The sequence below is a fragment of the Phocoena sinus genome, chromosome 6 (genome assembly GCF_008692025.1).
Source record: "Phocoena sinus isolate mPhoSin1 chromosome 6, mPhoSin1.pri, whole genome shotgun sequence".
In the NCBI taxonomy this organism is placed as follows: Eukaryota; Metazoa; Chordata; class Mammalia; order Artiodactyla; family Phocoenidae; genus Phocoena; species Phocoena sinus.
This window is the reverse complement of record NC_045768.1, coordinates 63,283,194-63,303,633: the sequence shown is the minus strand read 5'-3', so window position 1 is coordinate 63,303,633 and position 20,440 is coordinate 63,283,194. Positions and strand designations below refer to the sequence as shown.

At 34.9% G+C, this 20,440-nt stretch overlaps 1 protein-coding gene across 6 annotated transcripts in view; it reads left to right on the top strand.

Annotated features, from left to right (window-relative positions):
* Window positions 1-20,440, top strand: part of MPDZ (multiple PDZ domain crumbs cell polarity complex component) — a 171,358-nt gene that overhangs the window by 54,648 nt on the left and 96,270 nt on the right. For all 6 annotated transcript variants that reach the window (XM_032634997.1, XM_032635002.1, XM_032635000.1 and 3 more), the window contains 7 exons: window positions 5,838-6,047; window positions 6,536-6,675; window positions 7,709-7,922; window positions 10,588-10,716; window positions 12,317-12,526; window positions 15,119-15,233; window positions 15,587-15,675. In XM_032634997.1, the coding sequence (XP_032490888.1) occupies window positions 5,838-6,047; window positions 6,536-6,675; window positions 7,709-7,922; window positions 10,588-10,716; window positions 12,317-12,526; window positions 15,119-15,233; window positions 15,587-15,675 (1,107 nt within the window). The remainder of the gene's footprint in view (window positions 1-5,837; window positions 6,048-6,535; window positions 6,676-7,708; window positions 7,923-10,587; window positions 10,717-12,316; window positions 12,527-15,118; window positions 15,234-15,586; window positions 15,676-20,440) is intronic.

Genomic DNA, 20,440 nt, shown 5'->3' with positions numbered 1-20,440 from the left:
ATATTTCACCAAGTTTCCTCCAATGGTTATATCTTAATTATAGTAAAATATCATACCACAAAACTGATACTGGTACAATGTGTGTTAATTTTTTCAATTTGTGTCATTTTTTCCCACTTGTATAGATTTGTGTAACTACCACCACCATCTAAATACTGATCTATTCACCACCACAAAGACCTCCCTTCTGCTACCCCTTTATATTCATATCCAACCCCCTACTCCACACCATTCCTAACCCTGGCACCCTTTTCCATCTCTATAATTTAATCAATTCAAGACTCTTATAAAAATATAATCATAATGTATGTGATAGTTTGAGATTGTTTTTTTTCACTCAGCATAATCCCTCCAAGTTTCTGTGTATCTTAATATTTTGTTCCTTCTCGTTGTTAAGTATTATTCTGGGTATGGATGTACTTACTGGGGGACATTTTGTTGGTTTCCACTTTTTAACTCTTATAGGTGAAGCTGCTATGAGCAATTATGTACATGTTTTTGTGTGGACATATGTTTTCATTTCTCTATAATAAGTGCCCAGGAGTGCAATTGCTGGGTCATATGGCAAATATGCACTGAGGGTTTTTTTTCAGAAACAGCCAAACTGTTTTCCGGAGGGGCTCTCCTGTTCTGCATTCCTACCAGCAGTGTATGAGCGTTCCGTTTTCTCCACATCCTCACCAGCATGTGCTGTTGTTTAGTTATCCTGTTAGGTATATAGTGATATCTTTCTGTGCTTATAATTTGCATTTCTCTAACAGATAAGATGCTGAACACCTTTATCATCTTATTTGCCATCCATGTATCCTCTTTGGTGAAATGTCTCTTTGTGTCTTTTGTTCATTTTTTAATTGGATTTTTTGGATTCCTGAGTTTTGAATTTTCTTTATATATTCTAGGTATGAGTCCTTCATCAGATATATATATCCTTAACTTATATGATTCTACTTTAATTAGTACTTTCACTACTTCCTGGAAAATTCAAGGAACTTAATACCTTTCACCCCATTTACCCTACTCCTATATTTTGTGTAATTATTCACGTAGTTTAATTTGACATGAATTTAAAACTTCAGAACTTTTCGATTATGTGTTGTAAGCAATTTCTGTTGATTTACTCACATTTTTAAACCCTTTTTTGTGCTCTTCAGTTTTTTTCTGCATTAGGGAAATCATCAGGGATCATTTTCTTTTTGCATAAGAATTTATTTTGGTATTTCTTTTGTATAAAACTGAGACAATACTTTGTGTGTTGAGTATGTATGTGGGGGGTTGTTCTGAAAATGTCAGGTTGTCAGTTCTTTTAATTTTTAAGTTCTCTTCTGTCTTTCAGTGATTCACTTGAGAAGTCAGATGTCACCTTTATTCTTTGAATATAAGGTCTGTTTTTGCTCTGGTGGCTTTTAAGATCTTCCCTCTGTCTTGGCTTTCAGCTGCTTTACCGATGTGCTATCATAGACAGCCTGGAGGCTGGACACCAATAATCCCTACTTTCTGGTATTTGTGCTCTTGTGTGATACCTTCTTGAGTATGGGCTGGCATTACTGATTTAGTTCTAATGAATAGAATATGGCAGAAGTGATGGTTTCCTTTGGATCTTTTAGGTTTTTTTTTAAACAGCTTTTTATGCAAATTTTCCAATGATCTCAGTGGAAGGGTTATTCTGATACAGTTATTTCCACAGGGTGAGCTTAATTGTACATAGAACTAAAGAGAATTTTTGTATTCTTGGGATGGTCTTATAGAAGAGGCAGCTCTCTTAGTACACGTCCAGATAAGTTGTTTGCTACGTAAAAAGATGCTGTCCTTTTCTCCTGTAGTGCATATTGACTGATGCCCGGAGCACTAAACACTTGTTCAGTCAGATATTTTCTTGTCTCTTTGCTTTTGTAAGTGTATATTTATTAAAAAGTCATTTTAGAGCTAGTTGTGCAAGTCATAATATTTTTATATTTGTGTGGCTTTGTTATGTAGTATAAAAGTTAGGACAAAAGGTATTTTTCTGTGAAAAGCTATTTAAATTCATTTTAAAGACTACACAGATGAATTGATAAAACAATTGTTGGTGAGTTGGTTGTGTTAGAGGAAACTGTGAAACACTGAAGAAAAATATCCTAAAAATCTGGAAGGTTCCTATCCTGAAATTATTTCCCAAGTGTCCAGATTCTTGCTTCACCTTGTAAAGAGGCTGAATTTGAAAAAAAGTCCATATTATATGAATGTGGTTTATATAAGAAAGAGGGTGGAACCTCCCATATATCAAGATATTTGTGAATATGTATGTGTGTTTTAAGTTAAAATAACGTGCTTAAGTTGTATATTTGTCCTTTGTTATGATTTTTGCTTTATCTGACCTTTTAGAGTAAGTGGACCTTTTGCTGGTTCTGACTACATCTTATAATAGAGCTCCTCCTGTCCTTCTAAATACTGAGATGGTGTTCATATTACCCTTTCACAAAGAATTTGGTAACTTTTTAATTGAATACCTTACATAGTTTTTATTAATTTACGTTTTAGTGTTAGCACTAATTAGAATCCATAAATTAATACATGTTTATTTACTAAGAACATAAAAGACCTTTTTAGACTGAAATAGCCAGAAGCTAAACAGAGAACAGAAAATTATGTGGTGACTCTTGCTCATTTACTAGCAACTTCCATAAATTATACAGATTGTTTACCTGTATGTAAAAATCAACAGATAGTTGTGTTTTCTTCTGTTTATTTTATATTCTATAAACCAAGATGGGAGTCAAGTTCTTTTTATTAAACATTTATACTGTGTCTGTTATGAACAGACCTATCATGGCAAAGAAGATTCATTCTTGTTCTTCAAAGAGATTATAGTTCAGAAAGCCATTTTAATAAAGCTATGGCAGAATCACAAGGTGCCTTTGTGCTATGGGTATAAATTTTCAAAGTTAAAAACAAGCCTTTTGTATAACGGTATAATTAAATTTTAGTTTTTACTTATGTGATCTCTTTGCTTTTACATTTATGTAGACCTCAGTGGCTGGGAGGAGATAGGAGGAGTCATTGTCATTTGTTAACCTTTAACAAATTTGTGGAAGACAATTGATATTCAATATCATATAGCTTTATATGCATATATAACTTTACTCTTAGAATGCCTTCACACCTTGTCTTGCATAGTGTCAGAGCTTCTGTTTCACCAGTTAACTTCACACAGACAGACTCTTTGTGCTTATAATGTGATTTGTTCATCCTAGCTCACTGTAGCAAAACTCCAAATATTTTTTCCCTATGCAAACATACCATCGGCATTAGGTCCTGGTGTGTGGGATCCTCAGCCTGTCACAGATTTCATGATGCCATCTGCTTCAACCTGAACAGTGTATCTTCTGCTGGCAGATTTTATTGAAGTTGCCATGCTCAGGTTTAAAAAAAAATCAGGTTTGGCATAAGAAGCTTACTTTTGAAAAAATAATAATTGATCCTGCCTGCTGTAGATTTTAAAATAAGCATTTGAAAGGATTCCCAAAAGCCTCTTCCTCAAATACCTTGATCTCTTTTACATCTGTGGTTGTAGATAGCCAATAAAATGGTGAATTACTGGTAACTTTGGTAAGTTACTGAGTTTCCTGTTTTATTTTTTAAGACAGGTAACAAGCTTAGGCATGGATTGGTGACATAAATTGTGAAATATTTTGATTGCTTCTGTCAGTGGAAGACATTTACTAATGTCTCATTTCCAGAAATGATTGTTTGCTATGTGTATAATACGAAGATGATAGTAGCACCATGATGAAAAAATCTAGGTCATAATCTACTTACTAGGTGTGTGACTTTGTGTAATTTTGTCATCTGTAAAATGGTAATAGTGATTCTTGGAGGGTCATTGGGCAGATTAGATCAGAGTGGTTCCTTAAAAATGGATAAACATTTATTCTGTAGATGGATATTGAATGCCACCTCCGTGCAAGACACTCTCCTAGAGGATGAGGATATAATAGAGAATAAAATAGTCGCATTCCTCCACTGGAGAATTCTACATTCTAGTCTGTCTCTGCAGATTGGGATGGAAGCTCCATGACAGCAGGGTGCATGCCAGGCAATAATAAGCACCATGAAGAAAAACAGGGCAGTGTCAGCTCATGGAGCGTAATGGTGGGACGCAGTCTTAGTTAGGGTTGTCAGGGAGGCCTTCTCTGAGATGATGTTGAGTGCACTTGGATGAACAAAAAATGTAAGCACGTAGATACTTGGGGGAAGGACGTACTTGGCTGCTAGAGAGAGCAGCTTGGCAGTTGGAGGAACAGTAAAGTGGTTAGTATAGCTGGAGCTTTGTGAGTGAAGGACAGAGTGCTGGGAGATGAGCTTAGAGAGTGATCCAAAAGTGTCATTGCTATAACTTTTCTTACGATTAATTGTAAATTAAAAGTTACATTCCAGATACCCTATAGAAATACAAAATTAGGATTGACTCTTTGCACTGTTTTAATAATTGCTTACCTTTAATGTAATATTTATTATTTATATTTATTATTATTTAATATTACTATATTAATGTCAGTATGATTTTATATAAGATATTCTATAAATATAATAAATATTTATTATTATTAGATTATTTAGCTCTGTATAACAGGCACATACAAGTAATTATAGAATATTTTGTTGTTGTTTATTAGTAACATTGTACCTGGAGTTAACCATACTGTGAGGTTTGAGGGCATAGTCCTCCAGACTGGCAGCTCTGCCCTAGACTTGTGCCACCAACAGCAAAGAGTTAAGCTCCAAATACAAAGTTGGAAGGAAGAGTCCACACAAGACCATCCTCACTTCTGATTCCAACTGCACATCCAGGAGGTTCCCCAAACCATGCTCAAGTTCAGTAATTCATTAGAAGGACCTATAGAACCTATTGAAAGCTGTTAAGACTCATGGTTATGGTCTTTTATAGGGAAAGGGTACAGGTCGAAAGTTAACCTAAGAGAGAGACGCATAGCACCGTGTCTGAGAGGATTCCAGATGTGAAGCTTCCATTTTCCTAAGGAAGTGTTCCCTTCCCAAACTCGATGTGTGACAGTATGCATGGAGTATTGCCAACCCAAGAAGCTCACCTGAGCTTGGTGTTCAGAGTGTTTATTGGGACATCAATTCATAGGCATGATTGATTGCCCATGTGAGATGACTTAGTTTAAGAATTTGAGAGGATATCATGTGGCCTTGGGGCCCACCATGAATAACAGAGACACTTCTGTCATCTGGGAAATTCCAAGGGTTTAGAAGTTACTTCCTGTGCGGTAAGGACAAAGGCCAGGCTTCTTTCTGGGAAAGACCAAATTCGTTACTGCATAGGTTGTTATAAAAATTCAAGCAATATGGTAAGTTAATGGCCTTCTGGAATCCCATCTCTTGGGGACAACTAGTGTTCTGTTGGTGGTTTGGTGTATATTCTTCCAGATGTTTAATACACATGTAAACATTTTTTGAGTGTACATTGAATTGTACTATACTTACTGTTATTGTTCAAAAACTAGGCTTTTTCACTTAAAAAATATGTATGGATGTGTTTTTGTGTGTGTTTTAATGAGTACCTTGAAGTTGAACACTGCTTCTTTTCACTTAATTAGTTTTTTAAAACTTTTTCCACCTAAAAAATAGTGCTGTGTTGAACATCCTTGCATTTACATCTCTGTGTATTTTTCTAATTTTTCTCCTTGAAATAAATTTCTTGAAATAGAGTTGCAGAATAAAAGGGTATGGACATTTTGAAATTTCATAGGTACTTCATTATTACCTCTCTTGGGATGATTCCTATGAAATAGTTCATGGAATGACAAAGTTGTTAATAGTCTCCATATTACTCTTAGGTAAACATTGCAACTCCCACAATTTCCAATGTTGAATGTGCCCACATTCCACATCTCAGCCCAGCTGTAATTCCTACTCTGCAAAATGAATCATTTTTATTATCTCCAAATAATGGGAATCTGGAAGTTCTTACAGGATTGGGTACTGCACACATCAATGGGAAACCTGCTTGTGATGAATTTGATCAACTGATCAAAAATATGGCCCAGGTAAGAGCATTTCTTCCTGATAGTTAATGATAGAATATATAATAATATCTTAAGAATGTAATCAAATCCTGGATAATTAGAAGAATACTTATATATATTTACATTATGTAAGTTAAATATATACATTAAATATATATCAAGTATATTTAAAATATATATTATATTCTTATTTATGAAGACATTTTATAATATCTGAAAAAATTGGAATGACAAAGATGTAGAATTTATGTGGATTTAGGTGATTCTGAGATTTTTCTGTTCCTTTTTTTAATTATCATATTTTAAATTGAGCATTATATGCTATGTTTCAGAAATATTCTTCAGGATAAATAAATGTCTCATTCTAGGTGATGAGTGATAAAGTTTATCTTAGAAAAAAATATTTTTAATTTCTTTTTTTTTAAAGAACAGATTAATGCCACTAATAAGATGATTGCAAGTACAGTGATTTGCATTTAATTATATTTCTTGCTTTTTTTCCTGAACAGGGTCGCCAAATAGAAGTTTTTGAGCTCCTCAAACCTTCATGTGGAGGCCTTGGGTTCAGTGTTGTGGGACTGAGGAGTGAAAATCGGGGAGAACTGGGGATATTTGTGCAGGAGATCCAGGAGGGCAGTGTGGCCCACAGGTGAGACTGTCACTGTGTCTTTTCTGTTTTTGTTTTTGGGTTTTTTTGTGGTACATGGGCCTCTCACTGTTGTGGCTTCTCCTGTTGCGGAGCACAGGCTCCGTACTCACAGGCTCAGCGGCCATGGCTCACGGGCCCAGCCGCTCCGCGGCATGTGGGATCTTCCCAGACCGGGACACGAACCTGTGTCCCCTGCATCGGCAGGCAGACTCTCAACCACTGCGCCACCAGGGAAGCCCCTCTTTTCTGTTTTTGATGCCACATTCAGAAGGTACTGCTCACCTTGGGAGAATTTCAAGGAACAAAAATGAATAAAAACAGACAAAAAACTGAATACAATCTGTTATTAATTAGTTTTTAAAGATCATTAAATTCTTAACATTGCTACGATAAAAAGAAAGTCCTTTGAAAGGAGAATTACTTTTAAATTTAGTCATAACTTAATCATTTTTTAGTAAGGAAAGAAAAATTTGACTAGGGCAGTACTCTCATTGCTATTAAATGGGCTCTTTTTGATCAGATTTTAAAATTACTTTATAGAAAAGTATACAAATGGCCTATGATAATTTGAGCTATATTTTATTAATATACTCAAAGCAACAAGTAAATATATACATCTTTGCTTTCATTTGTAGAGGATAGGAACATCTAAAATACAATGTATAGGTTGAGTGGGTAGCTGAAAAGAAGGTGCTTTTAACTGGGAGAGAGGTTGATTAGGGGTAGGTCAGCTGGAGCCAAAGCATATATATTTTCCCTTCCATTTTTGTTTTGACATAATTGACATACAGCAGTATGTAAGTTTAAGGTGTACAGCATAATGATTGGGCACAATAGTTTAGTAAACACCATCTCATATACATACTAAATTAAAGAAATAGAAAAAATATTTTTAGAAGTGCAGCTGCAGGAAAAAGCTTTCATAGTGTGGACATTAGAAAATAGAATTAAAAATAACCTGAAAATGCATGCCAAAGAAGCTGTCATTTTTTTGAGAGCTGTTAGTTATTTTTTACCCCTTTTTGATTCTTAGAGATGGAAGATTGAAGGAAACTGATCAGATCCTTGCTATTAACGGACAGGCACTTGATCAGACAATTACACATCAGCAGGCCATCAGCATCCTGCAGAAAGCCAAAGATACTGTCAAGCTGGTTATTGCCAGAGGCTCATTGCCTCAGCTCATCAGCCCCATAGTTTCCCGTTCTCCATCTGCGGCCAGCACAATTTCGGCTCACTCTAATCCGGTGAGTAGATCAGATTTTCAGGAGGAAAAGAACGTATTTTTCTAGTTCGTTAAGGTTTTGTATGGGTTCACACTTCCTGTAGATTCTTTTTGTACTTCTTGGGTTTTTCCCTTTTTGTTGCATCTCTCTGTGGCCTGGAATATTTTTAATGTAATTATGATTAAGTTTATGGCTTCTAAAAACATTTTTTTTAATTTAATTTAATTTTATTTATACAGCAGGTTCTTATTAGTTATCTATTTTATACATATTAGTGTATACATGTCAATCATAATCTCCCAATTCATCCCACCACCACGACCCCCCCACCCCATTGCTTTCCCCCTTGGTGTCCATACGTATGTTCTCTCCATCTGTGTCTCTATTTCTGCCTTGCAAACCAGTTCATCTGTACCATTTTTCTAGATTCCACATATATGCATTAATATACGATATTTGTTCTTCTCTTTCTGACTTACTTCACTCTGTATGACAGTCCCTAGGTCCATCCTTGCCTCTACCAATGACCCAATTTCATTCCTTTTAATGGCTGAGTTATATTCCATTATATGTACGTACCACATCTTCTTTATCCATTCGTCTGTCAGTGGGTATTTAGGTTGCTTCCATGTCCTGGCTATTGTAAATAGTGCTGCAGTGAACATTGGGGTGCATGTGTCTTTTTGAATTATGGTTTTCTCTGGGTATATGCCCAGTAGTGGGATTGCTGGGTCATATGGTAATTCTATTTTTAGTTTTTTAAGGAACCTCCATACTGTTCTCCACAGTGGTTGTATCAATTAACACTCCCACCAACAGTGCAGGAGGGTTCCCTTTTCTCCACACCCTCTCCAGCATTTGTTGTTTGTAAATTTTCTGATATGCCCATTCTGACCGGTGTGAGGTGATACCTCATTGTGGTTTTGATTTGCATTTCTCTAATAATTAGTGATGTTGAGCAGCTTTTCATGTGCTTCTTGGCCATCTGTATGTCTTTGGAGAAATGTCTATTTAGGTCTTCTGCCCATTTTTGGATTGGGTTGTTTGTTTTTTTAATACTGAGCTGCATGAGCTGTTTATATGTTTTGGAGATTAATCCTTTGTCTGTTGATTCATTTGCAGATATTTTCTCCCATTCTGAGGGTCTTTTCATCTTGTTTATAGTTTCCTTTGCTGTGCAAAAGCTTTTAAGTTTCATTATGTTCCATTTGTTTATTTTGTTTTTATTTCCATTACTCTAGGAGGTGGGTCAAAAAGGATCTTGCTGTGATTTATGTCAAAGCGTGTTCTCCCTATGTTTTCCTCTAAGGGTTTTATAGTATCCGGTTTTACATTTAGGTCTTTAATCCATTTTGAGTTTATTTTTGTGTATGGTGTTAGGGAGAGTTCTAATTTCATTCTTTTACATGTAGCTGTCCAGTTTTCCCAGCACCACTTACTGAAGAGACTGTCTTTTCTCCATTTTATATCCTTGACTCCTTTGTCATAGATTAGTTGACGCTAGGTGTGTTCCATTGATGTATATTTCTGTTTTTGTGCCAGTACCATATTGTCTTGATTATTATGGTAGCTTTGTATTATAGTCTGAAGTCAGGGAGTCTGATTCCTCCAGCTCCATTTTTTTCCCTCAATATTGCTTTGGCTATTCGGAGTCTTTTGTGTCTCCATACAAATGTTAAGAGTTTTTGTTCTCGTTCTGTAAAAGATGCCATTGGTAATTTGATAGGGATTTCATTGAATCTGTAGATTACTTTGTGTAGTATAGTCATTTTCACAATATTGATTCTTCCAATCCAAGAACGTGGTATATCTCTCCATCTGTTTGTGTCATCTTTGATTTCTTTCATCAGTGTCTTATAGTTTTCTGAGCACAGGTCTTTTACTACCTCCTTAGGTAGGTTTATTCCTAGTATTTTATTCTTTTTGTTGCAGTGGTGAATGGGATTGTTACCTTTCTTTATTGTAGCCTTTTTACTTGACATCATTCCTTAAAAAAAAAAAAAAAAAAAATTAGTCCCTTAAAAAAGTTTACTCTAGGGACTTACCTGGCGGTCCACTGGTTAAGACTTCGCACTTCCACTGCCAAGGGCCCGAGTTCGATCCCTGGTCCAGGAACTGAGATCCCTCGTGCCGTGCTGTGCAGCCAAAAAATAAATTTAAAAAAAAAACAAAAAACAATCTTATTGATCTTATCAGAGTATAAGCTGTTTAAAAAAAAGAAAAAAGGAAAAAAAAAAACAGTTGACTCTATTGGTAAGCAAATAAAATCTTGATCTTGCTTTGTAAAATCACTGACAGCTGTCAGTGGCTTTAAGAGGTCACTTTGTTTGGAATCTCGTGCAATAGGGTTTATGCAGAAGAAGTTCTTAACAGCTAACAGTCTTTCCTTGATCATCCTTTTTTTTTAAGTTCTACAAAGGATCTTGCAAATCTCTCTTTACCTGGTTAAATGCAGTCACTATAATGATGTATTGATTATTTCAAGAATGGTTATATCAATAGCAGTAACAACATGTTGAAAGAGAAGTGTACTAAATAAAAGGGACTCTGTTAAAACTCATTATTATGTCTGCACTTAGTTATTTAATACTAATCACAAAATAATATTCATAGAGATCTCAACTGTAATAACAATTTTAGATTTTCGTAAAATGTTTTCAAATTCATATGGGGGCTTTGCTTTCAGGTTCACTGGCAGCACGTGGAGACTATTGAATTGGTAAATGATGGCTCTGGTCTGGGATTTGGCATTGTAGGAGGAAAAGCAACTGGCGTGATCGTGAAAACCATCCTGCCTGGAGGAGTAGCTGATCAGGTAAGCTACTCCAGCAGATTTTTTATGTTTTATCAAAAATACACCTTCATCTTTTACATTTCTGTTAGAAGAGACTTTGGCTTTAGACAGTGTCAGAATCTTCTCTTTCGCTGGGCTTGTATATAAAATGTTTTTCTTAGACCTGGGGAGAAATACATTTCAAGAGAGACCTTGATTTTCAGTTACAGTTACGGACAGTGATCTTAAGCCTCTTTAGAATCACAGACTAAAGCCCAGGTTGTGGTTTTGATCATTGTAGAGGTATATATCCTTTATTTTATGATTGTAAATCACGTTTATGAGCCTACTTATCTGTTTTATAGCTACAAGGTATTATGGAAAAAAGAATACTTCATTATTGAAGGGCGAAAAATAAGATTCATCTTGTCCCTTTAGTGATGGGTCACTGGTGTCATCTTTGTATATGAAGTACAGCCTGTTTTTATCTCTTAGAGTAGTTTATTAAAGCATTGCCATTTATGCTATGTAAAGTTGTTGGAGCATATGTGAGAAAATTGTAAAGTTACTAATTATGATTTACATTTTAATTTGACAAGTTCTAGTGTCTCTTTTGCATTGGTTATAATGTTTTATATATAAAGCTGTTTGCTTTTGCATGTGTATTTGAACTTAAGTCACGTGCATCAAGTATTTTTCATATTGGTAAATGAAAGGCAGATTTATGGGCAGCCTTATCAATAGAGATAACCTTATCAATTATTGAGAGTAGCTCAATAGTATGTGCGTTTTCTTCCTTTTAAACATTAGCCAGTATCATGCAGCATCCGGTGAAATTTCTCTAATTGACAGGCTTGTGGTAAATCAGCTTTACCTTGTGCATAGAGCTGCACTGTCTAATACTGTAGGTACTGGCCACATATCACTTTTTAAATTCAAATTTGAATTAATTAAAATGAAATAAAATTACCACCCCAGTTCCTCCATTAGACGAGCTATATTTCAAGTGCTCTAGAGCAATATGTTGCTTGCAGCTTCCATATTGGACAATGCAGAACATTTCATCACTGCAGAAAGTTCTAGTGGACAGTGCCTGTATGGAGGCTTACCAGATGGCTGTTCACTTCCCTGGTTTATCTGAATTTAAGTCTCATAAATATTTCATCTGCAAATGAGTTTTTTAGGGATGCAAGTTTTTGAAATGGCAATGCAGAAAATTGTGGTATTAACTCAGTGTTTTTTTGTGGTTGATACTGTATTTTGAGTTATATATATTTGTGAAGTGAGTTATACTTCATCTTTCCTTAGTGGCATTTTCTGTTTATTGTATCCCTCAAAAAATTCACAGAAAGACTAGTGCTTTCTTGCATCGAGTGGGTAGAAATCAAATTGAAAAGCTCATATCAACTATTGATTTAAAGAATATTTATGAATTTCATTTACTTATATCACATTTAATGAAGTTAGCATGCTTCAAAAGACAGTTAACCTTACAACCACATGTTTAATGTACCATGATTGGTAATTCATGTAATAGCTCTTTTTTTGTTATTACTCTCGTTCCCTCTAAATGAGGGATTTCTCTGATGAAGTTAATAATAATAACAACAACAATCTGATTAATCAATCCCTTTTTATTCAGCATGGGCGATTATGCAGCGGAGACCACATTCTAAAGATTGGTGACACAGATCTAGCAGGAATGAGCAGTGAGCAAGTAGCCCAGGTCCTCAGACAGTGTGGAAATAGAGTCAAATTGATGATTGCAAGAGGTGCCATGGAAGAACCAACGGTGCCCACCTCTTTGGGCATCACGCTTTCCTCATCCCCATCTTCTACGCCAGAGATGCGGGTAAGGAGATAAAAGCAGTTAATGGGAAAGTCATAGACTGTAGCACTTAGATGACAGTGGTGTTTATTTAGAAACTAGACTTATTAATGTCAGTGTATTAGTGCTAAAGAATGAAACAAAATTCAAATGTAATGATGTTTCAGCACTAATAATAGTTTATTAAATAGGAATAATGTCTAACAGGTGAAAGATAGATTGCTTAAAAATTCTAGATTACTGTTTTTGATTTTTCTCTAAGCACATTTATGAGGAAAATGTTTTGAATTTTGGATATATTTTAAAGAATTATTTGCTACTAATACCTAAAACATTTAATTCTATCTTTTTCTTGCTTAGAAGAGTTTCTGTAAGGTGGGCTGTAAGTTCCAATCATTCCCTTTCAACACCTTGCTTCTTAGTGTCTTTTTGTGGGCAAGGTGGATAAATAAAGCTTACTAAAACCTTTCATTGTTGTTTTCAGGTATGTCATATAATTGTTATCAGATTTGTAATAAGTTGCTATTCTTGACCCAGTTATATAATTTTTTTTAGAGAAAAGTTATGCTTTCGGGGTTGTGACAAAAGCTTCATTCATAGGCAGAGCATTCCATCTTTGTTCTTAACTTGATATGATAAAAGCTAGAATGTTTCAAAATTATTATAATGTGATGGTTATCTCAAATAGTCAGGTCACAAGATGATAGTGGATTAAATATCAACAAAATAATTTTATCCAGAAATTTCTTAAATATTTAAGAAGAGAATTATGACCAGTTTCTATATGAGCTTTATAGCAAATGCAAGTTCTACATTCCTTTCTTATAGATCTAAAAACAGTTATTTTCTAAACAGTTGCTACAAATTCTTTCTTTTAATATTCTAACCTCCTCCACAAGCCCTTTAAAACTTTATTAGAACACTTGAAATTTCCATGATTCTGTTGTTTTTAGGATTGAGTTTCGTTGCTATTTTTTGCAGGGAGAAAGAAGTAAAGAAAGAAAGCCTGTTTATGAAAGTATTTAAATGGCATTCTTTTGTGGTAAACAAAACATTTTATTCAGCAATATATAAATGAATGCAATACCAAAAACCACTTGATGTAATTGAAAGCTTAGAAAAATATCTATTCTGTGCATATCATCATTTGTGAAGCTTGTGCCCCTTTTAAAACCATTCGATAGTCAAATTGCCACCCTCTAAAATAGCACTTGCATAAGTCTTATTAAAAATAGAAGACACATTTGTTTCAATTGAAGCAGATTTCATCCTGTCATTTTCTTGTAATTATCTAAACTTTAAACTTTTGCTAAGTTTGCACAGATAATTATGTGCAATGAAAAAAATAAAACTTTACTATAAAATTATATCTCATTTAGGTGACTTACCAGTGAGGTACAGAGTGTGCTTAAAGAAAATCAGAAACCATTACCAGCTCGCCCCAACCTGCATGTCCATTCGAACCAAAGACTTCATTCTTTTGTGATCTTCCTAGGGTTCTCTGTGGAATCTGCTGACACCACACTAGTATATAATGCCAGCAACTTATTGATGACTTACTGTGCTAGTTCACTCATGCTTTATTCAGGGAGCCTTGCCCTTCAGTCCAATACATAATAACAAGTCTACATATTAGAGAAATCTGCTTTCAGGTACCACTCCAGGAATGAAGGAAATCATGTGTAAAGGCATTCTTTCCTTCTAAAAAGCTTTTTGTATTAAAGTTTGAATTTATAAAGCAAATACAAGGACAGTTTTAATTAGCTGTTTGATACGTTTCACTGGCTTTCAAAATAATCATCAGTCTATTAATAGTATATCTGGAGGATAGATTCACATTCATGGTGTTCGAATCAGCTTTCAACTTAAGGTAGTAATAACGGCATGTCTTGAGTGGGCATTATGGCCCCTACATTCTATAGGAGGAATTAACATACTGTGCAGCTTTTAAGAGCAGGGGTTCTGCAACCAGCTTATCTACATTTGAATTCTGCCTCTACTAGATTGCTCTTTGTCCTTGGAAAAGTTTGTGTTCCTCAGTTTCACCAGAGAAAAATTGATAGTAATTGTATCTACCTCATAGGCTTATTCTACGGAGTAAATGAATTGAGACATGACAGGTGTCTGTTATATAGAAACTGCTCAATAATTGTTAGCTGGACTTGTTCTTATTCCTGATAGACAGTTGAGCAGAGTGATGCTTAGAAAAAATCAGTGGCAAAGCTAGATTTGAACTTGCTGATGTGGATTCAAAGTATGAGTTATTTTAACTGTATTACATCCTAACTTCTTCAAAAATGAAGATGAGCCATCCCTGAAAATAGAATTTGTTAATAAGAAACTGTTAAATTTTTAACATTTTGCACGCACAGACAATTATATATTTCTCTGATGGGGGTGTTCAGCTTTACTCTTGACATTCCTTTTGAGTAAAAATGTGATACTCAGTCCAAGTTGTCAAGATTGAAGGAGTAATCCCTACTCTATAATTTTCTAGCTGAGTTCTCTAACACCCAATTACATCATATTATTTCTAAAGATTGTGGCTTAAAAAAGATTATCTTGTTTGTTTACATGTTTATTTATGTGTATATTTATTTATCAATTTTATTTTAGGTTGATGCTTCTACTCAGAAAAGTGAAGAAAATGAGACATTTGATGTAGAACTCACTAAAAATGTCCAGGGATTAGGAATTACCATTGCTGGTTACATTGGAGATAAAAAATTAGGTAGTTTTTAAACATTAATATTCTATTTCTTTCATCTTGGCAATTGCCTCTAATGTCTTTGTCTTATGAAATATTGAATCAACATAATGTATTTTCAGATTGTCATAAACTGATGGAAATCTTCCTTAGGAATAATTTAGTGCAGGCGACTCTGATATTTTATTTCAGACAAAACCACTGTCTTTTTCTGTAGCGTAAGTTTCTACTAGTGGTTTTCTTTGTGTGGTTGGTTGATTTATATCTGTGCAGAATTAGGATTTTATATTTGCAGAATGGAGGATGGGTATTGTTTGAGTGTGCTTTGTAAATAGTAAAGCAAAACAAAGCAAAAACAAACCTATTTCTAATCTTAGAACCTTCAGGAATCTTTGTAAAGAGCATTACAAAGAGCAGTGCTGTTGAACATGATGGAAGAATCCAAATTGGAGACCAAATTATAGCAGTAAGTACACATTTAATAACAGCTTTGTTAATTTTCATGGTTGAGAGATGCATTCTCCTAGTTCATGCAGTTTTGAGATCTACAGGTAGCTCTATACTAATTGAAGCTTGCTTTGGTGGTTTGAGCTGTCATCACAATTAATCATTATTTTGTGGAAGTCAGAGCATTGGATAGAAGCTTTATTGATACCTTTTCTAAAGGTGGGACACTTTCTTGACTAACTGCTAATACATCTGCTTTCTGGTTTTAATGACTTTGGTACATTAATAATCATACTTGTATTTTAGCTGCAGATGCTCCAAAACTAAAGACCAGACATTATCACTTGTAGTGTACTTGAATCTGAGATTGGGCTGTATGCATTTTTTTACATCAGCTTCAGAATGACACTATTTTTGTTGGCACCATGACCAGGGCTCCTTTTAGCTGTAAGACTATAAAGGAATAAAAGAAATAAAGCCAGATCCTCTTGATTAGATCAAGCTCATAATTGTATCCTAGTAACATTAGTATGTTTTGACCACATAGCTGTTCAAGGTAGTATAAAAAGAATCCAACTTTCAGTTCAGTGTTCAGTGGAAACTGGACTACCCTAACTACTTCTCAGAACATGAATCCCAGAGACCCTGCATCAAGGGCTTTCTGGTTAAATAAGTTTAGGAAAAACTGCCTGTGATATCATTTCTTAGGGGTCCACAATGCACATTGAAAAATCAAAACCTGAGAAGTTTCCCAGTAAAGAAACTTGTTTAACTCTTTTACTTCAGAGGTTCCTAAACTTTTGTAATCATGTTCTTTCTTCCCTCAAACATATATTATATTCTTCGGAGTACATTTTGGGGAATGCTGATTTATCTTAATATATATTTGTTTATGTGTAATGAAGTCTCTGTTTTCCCCTTGGGATCTTAATAGTAGTTAAGATAGAAGAGTCCTTGTTCACTGCAGCATTATTCACAAGAGCTAAGATGAGTAAGTGACCCAGAGGTCCATCTGCAGATGAATGGATAAACAAAATGTGGTATATACATACAATAAAATATTATTTAGTCTTATAAAGAAGGAAATTCTGTCACATTCTACAACAAAACCTTGAGAACATTATGCTAAGTGAAATAAGCCAGGCAGAAAAAGTCATAGCAACAGAAAGTAGAACAGTTTTTGTGAGGGGCTGGTTAGAGGGGGAAATGGGGAGAAGTTGTTCAATGGGTATAGTTTCAGTTTTGCAAGATGAAAATGTTCTGGAGATGTATTGTATGACAACATGAATATACTTAACACTACTGAACTATATACTTAAAAATGGATAAGAGTAAATTTTATGTTTTGTGTTTTCTTTCACATTTAACAGAAAGATAGAGATGTCCTTTATCAGTCTCTGCTCTTTGCTTCTACATTGCAACTCTGTGACTTTTCTTGACCTTTGTTCTGTAAAACTCCTAACTACACCTGTTTACCTCTTGAAATCTGCTCTAAAAACCAAGTTGTGCGTGCCACCTCAGCTGCTCATTTCCTGGAAAAGAGCTTTCCCATTGTATCTCTATTTTAACATACAATGAAAATTAACTACTTTCCTTTTTTTTTTATTTTGGAGGAAAAGGAGAGGGAGAGAGTGAATATATACATATTCTAAATCCATATCTGATAAAGAATTAAAAATTGAATACATAGCTAATGTACTTGCCCCCCAGACTATATATTTGAATCTAATAGAAAGCTTTTTTAAAAACCAGCATTCTTGAGATATAACTCACAGAACATACAATTTGCCCATTTAAAGTGTATGATTCAGAAGCTTTTAGTATCTTTACAGTTGTGCGTTCATGATCACAATCAATTTTAGAACATTTTCATTAACCTTTAACAGAAACCCATCCCATTAGCAGTTACTCCCTAATTCCTCCATCCTCCCAGCCCTACACAACTACCAATCTACTTCCTATCTCAATAGATTTGCCTATTCTGGACATTTCATGTAAATGGAATCATTCAATAGGCGGTCCTTTGTGATTTGCTTCTTTTGCTTAGCATAATGTTTTCACGGTTCATCTATGTTGTAGCATGTATCAATTCTTAATTTCTTTTTATAGCTGAATAATATGCCATTGTAGAGACATACTACATTTTATTTATCCATTCATTAGTTGATGGACATTTGAGTTGTTTCCACTTTTTGGCTATTACAGACAATGCCGCTGTGAACATTCATGTACAGACTTTTGTGTGGAGGTATGTTTTCATTTCTCGTGGGTGTATACTTAGGAGTGGAAATGCTGGATCATATAACTCCATGTTTAACCATTTAGCAAGAAGCAAGATTCCTTAACCTACAAAATTGGGATAAAGACACTTCCCTTGTATGATTTTTAGGAAAACCAAATGAGTTATTTATTTAAAATACATAGTATGCATGGCACATAAGTACAGTTTAATTAAGCAGATATTTATTAAGGGTCTGAAATGATTATACATTTAAGTCTCACAAAAGTTTCCTTTCAAGCTTGTCATTGTTTTCATTCTTATATAAGTGGAATCTCAAATATAATTTCACTTAGGCAAGATCAGTGCTAAAGGAAATTTTTGACTCAAAAGCGGAAGCACCCTTCTTCTGAAGTATTTTCTTGCTTTCAATAAAATCACTATCTTTGCTGTCATCAGTGTTATGATTTTTAATTTTTAGCAACATTCTCTTCAAAGTTGGAAGCACCTCGACTTTTAAGGAACATGATGCAGTACTTTTGATCATGCATTAATTTTGTGCAAAATACCATCATCTTGTGGGCTTTTGAGATACGGGTAGGAAAGTTCTTCACACTAGTTCCTTTTCACAACTGCTGTATTTGATTTTTTTAAAATTTTGTCCTAGCAGCAGCTATTCGGAACTATGTTTTTCTTTTGTAATTGTTGAGACGGTGAGAAGATTAAGAAATTATTTCCTACTATTTTGAGGATGTATTATTTTGAAACATTAAACTCTTTTGTTATAAGATTCCTGTTTTACGAATTGTGCTCTGTTGGCCCCTAGAGTTTCACTGTAGACATTACGGGGCGGGGAATAGAGACTGTTTTTTTCCACATTATATATTGGTATTCTATATAGGAATTATTAAATAAAAGAACTATTTTTTTTTAAAGTTGACCAACCTTGTCATTAGATAAAATCATATACTTTTTTTAGATTGGTATACAGAGATCCTTGATAAAAGCAGTATAGAATTAACGTCTGATTTTAAAAAAATACTAAACAAGCATATATTGTTAAATAAGGAAAGGTATCAAGTGTTGCCTTTGGTATTCTGTGACTTTGTTAATAGTCCCAAGTTTTGTATGTGTGTATAGATATAGGCCATGTTGGAGGAGGCTTGGCCAGCTAGATTGAGTGTGCTAAGGAGCTGGGCTTTTCCATTTGTTCTAACTAGGATTTCCCCCCTTACTAATTGCACCTGTTAATTGTGGTATCTGCACTGCACATTTTGAGGATGTTGGATCTCTCCTTGAGATAGCACATAGGCAGTTTACTGCCATTGCACCTAGTTCCACAGCACTTTTGTCTATGGGACAGTTGGGTCTGAAGCCACCTCTTAACTCTCTTCCTGTGATATTGAGGGATCAGAGATGGCCTGAGCCCTGATTTAGGTTTTGGTGACCTTGTCTCATATGTATGATGGGTGTAATTATGTTGATCAGAAACTGCTCCCATAGGGCTTGGGGTTTTCATGTTTATTAATCACTTCTTCACTTTATTAATAATAATACCAGTTTCTGAGCATCTTTCCAGTACAGAGTGCCATGTGCTGTAATTTTGAGAAAGTGGGTACCATTATTCTCATATTACAGATGAAGATACTGAGAAATTTGAACCAAAGTCTAGGTTTAAAAGTCTGTGGTTATTCCATTGTAGCAATTTCTTCTGTGCTAGTACCTACCATCTCTGACATTTGTGTAAGGAAAAAAAGGGAAAAATGTGTTTTTTTTCCTTTACATAATGAACTTTATTGCTACTAAGTAGAAAAAATCATATACGTTCGATTTTTCTTAGTGAAACTGCATTTAAAAATTGAGCCATAAAGGGCTTCCCTGGTGGCGCAGTGGTTGAGAGTCCGCCTGCCGATGCAGGGGACACGGGTTCGTGCCCCGGTCCGGGAGGATCCCACATGCCGTGGAGCGGCTGGGCCTGTGAGCCATGGCCGCTGAGCCCATGCGTCCGGAGCCTGCGCGTCCGGAGCCTGTGCTCCGCAACGGGAGAGGCCATGGCAGTGAGAGGCCCGCGTACCGCAAAAAAAAAAAAAAAAGCCATAAAAATCTATTGTAGATGAAAACTTACAGCCTAAGTTCTGTGCATTGTAAGAATTTTTATGGCACCTCAGAGTTGAGATTTTTCTCCTTTACTACCCTGAGAGTAAATAACATGTTTATTTCTCTTAGATTAATTTTTGTCTTTGAAGTCTAAAGAATATAAAATTTGAACATGGCTTAAAAAAACCCTTCTCATAGAAACCACTCTTAATAGTTTGTGATTTAAAATTTCAGAAAATTTCCATGTATCTATATTTTAGAGGATCATATTAGTGTATACCTTTTTAGTGTTTATTTTACTTAGAAATATACCTGGGAGGTAGTCATATTAGCACATATAGATCTATCCTAATATACTTAAGTAACCCTTATTCATGGAGAGTTATGTTGTTTATAGTTTCTTGCTAATATAAATAACTATTACACACCACTTTGGATATCTTTTATGGATCAAGACTTGAAACATTTG